We start from the raw sequence: 5,653 nt of genomic DNA, 5'->3' as shown, positions 1-5,653 counted from the left end.
TGTTTCCGAACTTTGAGGTAAAGTTCATTAAGCGTCAAGCGAATTCGGTTGCCTATACGTTAGCCAAGGCGGCCAATTCCTGGTCTAGGCGTAGTTTTCTCAGTAATGTACCTCCTTATATTGAATTTGATTTGAGTAATGATATCAGTTAAGTTTGTTCTTGTCAAAAAAAAAAATCCGTTATTCAGGTTTTTTTATTGGACAAAAGTATGTATCCATTAAACTCATTCAAAAAATGCTGGTACGTTTTTTTACGCCTTAATATATTTTATTGGACCATAATAACTCAATTAAAACCGAGATACAAATAAATTTTTTATTTTTGAAAAGGCTTTTGATATTATTGTTTATTATTTAATAAAATTAATGAATAAAATGTGGTGTGCGTGAGAGAGCGCAGGCGAGTATAGACTAGTCTGTCTGTCATGAAAAACAAAACGCCTTAACGGCGAGAAAAGCCGAACGATGCGTTATGCCCTTTTTTTTAAAACTAAATCCCCATGTCTCTCTATCGTAACTGACTTCTCACAAACAGATCTTGCATAAACCCTATATACATTCTTTCTCTCTCTCTCTCTTAAAACTTTTCTCATCTTTTCTTTCCCGGCAAATTCTTCCAGATCTTTCTTGCTCCCTCTAACCGTTTCTTGCTCCTCTCGTTTCACCGATTTTCCGTTCGCATTCGATTCGCATTTTCGTTTCTCTCGATTCATCGCAGTTGTGGATTGTTAGTTCCAGTGGCGCGGTGACGATGGAGCAGTGGTTGTTGTTGTTGTTGCTTTAGTTGTATAGAGAAGAGCAAATAATGGATGATAGAGGTGGTTCTTTCGTCGCTGTTCGGAGAATTTCGCAGGGTCTTGATCGAGGCAACACGTGCCATTCAACTTCTGGTAAAAAAATTTCTCCTAATTTTGATGTTTAACCTTTAAATTTCATAGCGATTTATCGGTTTTCTTATTCGTAATTGAGTTCGTTGATGAATTGATGCTTCCACTGATTTCTAGATTTTTTTGTTATATTATATGAATGGACTTTTGATTGGATAGAGTTGAGTTTAGTTGAGATCTATATCGAGCTAGTTTAGTTTACTATGGAATATTATGTTAATCTTAGTGCGAAAAGCTTTTTGTTATGCTTAAAATATGAAAGTACTTTAGGTTATGAGGTTATTGCGTAGATCTAGCACTTCTGAAATGCAGTAATATTCATTTGGTTGGAAGCTGAATTTGTCAACTGATTTAGTATAAAAATAATGGAAAATTGGGAATAAAGGAAGCTAGTGGCTAGCATGATGATTAAAGCAAACGACTCTACCGTGTGGTCATATTTTGTTATCATGTTTGGAAAAAAAATCAGTAATGACTTATTAGTCATTTAGACACATAAAACTGTTTATAAAGTGATGTATACATAATATGAGCAATGAGTCTTATCTTACTGTGGCTCGTGTAAACTGATTGCTTTAAGAAACTGAACTGAAGTGAATAAAATATACTTTATGCTGAGGATAATTAATTAATTAATTAATTAATGATTACTAATAGATGATTTCTGTCTATCAATTTTCTTAAAACTTGTATGGCGAAGTTTGGAAACTCGGATCTTTATTTATGCTCAGTTTTATTTTGTTACAGCTGAGCTTGTGACGGGATCATCAGCATGGCTTGGCCGAGGTTTGTCTTGTGTCTGTGCACAGAGAAGAGAGAGTGATGCTCGACCCTCTTTTGAATTAACTCTATCCCAGGTAATATATTTTGTGACTAAATTACTGAAGCAGCGACTAAATACTCTTTGATTTTCGTAGAAACAAATACTCAAATTATTGTTGTGATTAGTCTTCAGAAGCATCTTTTCAACTATATCAATATGCATATTGAGCTACATTTATATTGAAAAATCTACAGTCTCGCCAAATAATGACAGATGTTTTTCAATTTTAATTTGGGTTATTTATAGGTGCTCTGAATGTTCAGTAGCTTTCATCATGACATTTATGTTTCACATGGTTGGGTTTTATTTTTTTGTTTTCTTTATCCTTGCTTGTTGTGTAGGGCGTCTAGATCAAAATACTCTACTTTATTTAAATATTGATATGTATGGCACAATAAATTTGCATTGCTGAATTTTCAGGAAGAATGCCTGCAGAGGCTTCAGAGTCGAATAGATATTCCGTATGATAGTTCTATCCCCGAACACCAGGTACCATATCTATTAAAAAACTTCAAGTTTAAGTGTTGTCAGCTGTGATGTGACAATAACTATGGAGTCCACCAAAGACTTATAGTCGTGTGCCTATAGATTTGGGTGTTACTTATGGCTTATTATCATATGTGCAGACTTATATCTCGTAGAGTCTTAAGAATATGATTTACTTTTTTTTTATGTATTATCTTAGGAATCCCTAAGGGCTTTATGGAATGCCGCATTTCCTGAAGAAGAGCTGAGGGGCTTGATTTCAGAGCAGTGGAAAGACATGGGATGGCAAGGGAAGGATCCATCAACAGATTTTAGGTAGATATTATTCTTGTTGATTTATCTCTCGTCTTCATTTTAATTTCTTGTCACTAATGATGTCTATATTTACATATCACTGGCAGGGGTGGTGGTTATATATCATTAGAGAATTTGCTGTTTTTTGCCAAAAAATTCCCGGTATGTCCTTTTTTATTGTTATTCTCTTCCCTCTTTTGGGTGTTGTAATCAATATTTTGGAGCCTTATGAATGAACCTCATCATCTGACGGTCTAGAGAGTTTAATTAAGCAACCAAATTAGTGTATTTCATCCAAAAGAAAGGACCACTATGTTTCCAATAGTTAAAGAACATGGGTGGTAATAGGTATACATTTTGTTGTTAGATCTGTATTTATTTGAAGAATGACTGCTCTTGTTTAATGTCATCTGTTTGGAATCAATAGTTTGTCATCTATTTCATCCAAAAGGGCCTTATTTGTTACATGCATGCATAGTTAGATGGTTGATGTGGTAACAATAAATTAGCTGAATTCCTTGCTGATCTGAATAAAATTATTGCTTCTGGGTTTTAGAATTCCTCCATGATAAAATAATTTTGGCCAAATTCATTAGTTTCACTACTTTATTTTTAAGACATAAACAGTACTTTAGCCTGAATTATAGACGAGAAACAAGAATGATTTTGAAATTGATTGGTCTTGTTTTCTTCTCAATTTCTTCAATCGGTTGGATGTTGAAAATCCAAGCCTGTCTAAGCATTATGGACGCTATACATATTGTGAATTGCGATAACATGACTTAATGCTGAGATTCCTCAGCAGATAATTCCAAAAATATTTTTGTCCTGAGTTTCCTTGCATTTTTTCAGTTTTCTGGTGTTTAAACATGAAATAGACTGCATGTTGCATTTGTTATGAATTGTTGTCTATTCAATGTGGATAGTTATGTTTCAGATTCAGAGAATTTGCTATGATCTTTCAGTTTTTCTAGTCACATTTTTTCATTGTTGTTGGACCCCTGTTTTCCTGGTTTGTCTTTATTAATCTAGTTTTGATTGAATCCCTCAAGAACTTCCCGTTCAAACCTTAAATCTATTTTTAGATTTTGCAGTTCACGTCTCTTTATTGTAAATCACAAACTTTTCATTTTGTAGAAATCTTTTCAAGATCTCTTACGGAAGCAGGAAGGAGATCGTTCAGTGTGGGAGTACCCATTTGCTGTTGCCGGTGTTAACATTACATTCATGCTTATTCAAATGCTAGATCTGGAAGCAGGTTGATCAGTTTCTCCTTTATTATGGTTTTTACTCTCAGCATATATCATGTACAGGAATATTTGTTTACTTTATTTGAATGAATAGAAGAAGTTGGTTCCAATCAAATGACATAAGGCCTACCAATTAGCATTTATGTAATATCTTCCTTATTATAAAACTTGTTGTTACTTGTTAATTTTTTCCCCACAAATTTTGCCAGGTATTTGTATGTTCAAATAAATTTTGATATCTCTTGGTTCATGTAACATGTCCATCCCAATTTTAGCTCATCATCAACCTTACAATATTTTCAGTTATATTTTCTGATGTCATATTTCATGAATTCATAATAGATGTCTTGGTTCATGTAACTGAATTTGATTATGATGTTATTTGTTACTAATGTTGTTTGTCTTGACAGTTCAGCCACGGACACTGGTGGGAGCAACTTTCCTAAAATTTCTTGCAGGTAGCCTTTTTTTATTGCAATGTTAATTATTGATTTCACTTGTTTTTTCTTATAATTAGGAAGGGAACAGTGAATTTGATTAGTGTTGTGTCATTTGTAATAGATTTGTGAAAAATCACCTTTTCTTACAATTGTATTTAAAAAAAAAAAATACTTGTGTTACAAACATTATAGCTTTTACTAGATATATAGCGATGGTATTCACTATAGGTAAACTTTGTTGTAAGTAACTAAATTCATTTATGTATGTATGTATGGCAGAAAACGAGTCAGCTTTTGATCTTCTCTATTGCATAACATTCAAGCTGATGGATAATCAATGGCTTTCCATGCGCGCGTCATACATGGATTTTAATGTATGTATACTTTGTCATGAGTTTGTTTTGTAGATAAAGGGAAAGACTATTCACGAGCTATTTTAATTAGTAGTTTCTTAAGAATGCTGGTGATTAGATTTGCTTATATGTTTATGTCTATTACTGAATATTGTTACAGACAGTGATGAAATCTACACGCCGTCAGCTGGAGAAAGAACTTCTGCTTGAAGAGCTTACACAGCTGGAAGATGTACCCTCATACAAACTTCTCACACAATAGATATCAACCCTTAGTCCGTCAATCTACTAGTTTTAACTTGAAGGTTATTGTACTTGATGTGATGCTACTCGTACTCCCATTCTTCCCATTTCAACATTTACCCTTCTAACATTCGATTAAGAACGGGGTGAGCCGTGTATAATATCATCAAGGTTTTGGAGGAATGAAGGTTTAAATCCAGTTGGAGGATGAATTGTTGGCTGACAAACTGCCAGGGGGAGTCAGAAATGTAGGTTTGCTTTGCTTGGTGCCAAAAAGAATAGATTGTAATGGTTGTGGTTTGCCTATGTATTTCGTTGACGTCCATTAATGGGCATTTACAGAGTGCAGTATTATAATTCAAACAGGTTCGATTAAGTTGGTTGCAACTGCTGGCCTTGTTTGTGATGGTATTCAAATACTGCATATTTGTTTGAGTACAAGATATAAAGTTTGAGTTGTTGAACACTAGTATTCTAACTACTCTGTTTTGCTCTAAGTATAGTGGTTTATTTTATACGTGCTAATATTCAGTCTTTAGTATGGTCAGTTAATGATCTTGTCCTGATCTATTCAACAGGGCATCTAAATTCAGCTGACCATTATATGGTTGAACTTGAATGTTGCTTTGCTTTTGTAATGAACCATTAAAATTAACGCAGTTTAATTGTGAACCTTTAATTATCTTTGAAGAGCTATGTCGAGCTTCTCTGATTCGTGATGAAAACACATTGTCTCCAGTTGAAATGGTCATTGGCTGCTTACATACCAGAGAGACAGAGGCTAGGCCACAATGTGAACTTTTGGGCAGACAGGGTAGTAGAGGTGAATATCAATGTTTCTCTCTAGCAACCGGAAGATTACTTGTGCTATGGCTAG

The 5,653-nt window shown here is 34.1% G+C and overlaps 1 protein-coding gene across 2 annotated transcripts; it reads left to right on the top strand.

Moving 5' to 3' along the window:
• The first annotated feature begins 388 nt into the window (after positions 1-388).
• Positions 389-5,450, top strand: LOC131637891 (uncharacterized). Of its 2 annotated transcripts, none has more exons than XM_058908459.1 (9): positions 389-890; positions 1,635-1,744; positions 2,131-2,199; positions 2,396-2,511; positions 2,598-2,652; positions 3,628-3,748; positions 4,151-4,198; positions 4,460-4,554; positions 4,698-5,450. In XM_058908459.1, exons 1-9 carry the CDS (start codon positions 806-808, stop codon positions 4,698-4,700), a joined length of 702 nt encoding a protein of 233 aa, XP_058764442.1. In that variant the 5' UTR covers positions 389-805; the 3' UTR covers positions 4,701-5,450. The 2 variants fall into 2 exon arrangements, with proteins under 2 accessions (XP_058764442.1, XP_058764441.1); XM_058908458.1 differs by having other exon boundaries at positions 390-890; positions 4,694-5,450.
• The last annotated feature ends 203 nt before the right edge of the window (positions 5,451-5,653 follow it).

The sequence above is a fragment of the Vicia villosa genome, unplaced genomic scaffold (genome assembly GCF_029867415.1).
Source record: "Vicia villosa cultivar HV-30 ecotype Madison, WI unplaced genomic scaffold, Vvil1.0 ctg.002106F_1_1, whole genome shotgun sequence".
NCBI lineage: Eukaryota > Viridiplantae > Streptophyta > Magnoliopsida > Fabales > Fabaceae > Vicia > Vicia villosa.
The sequence above is the reverse complement of the archived record's forward strand: the minus strand, read 5'-3'. Positions and strand labels throughout refer to the sequence as shown.

What these genes read in the sequence shown, in the direction of transcription:
- LOC131637891 (XM_058908458.1), top strand. Translation starts at nt 806, where the DNA reads ATGGATGATAGAGGTGGTTCTTTCGTCGCTGTTCGGAGAATTTCGCAG. An exon ending in GATCCATCAACAGATTTTAG is followed by an intron (nt 2,512 to 2,597) that starts GTAGATATTATT and finishes TATCACTGGCAG; the next exon opens with GGGTGGTGGTTATATATCAT. An exon ending in TTTTTGCCAAAAAATTCCCG is followed by an intron (nt 2,653 to 3,627) that starts GTATGTCCTTTT and finishes TTCATTTTGTAG; the next exon opens with AAATCTTTTCAAGATCTCTT.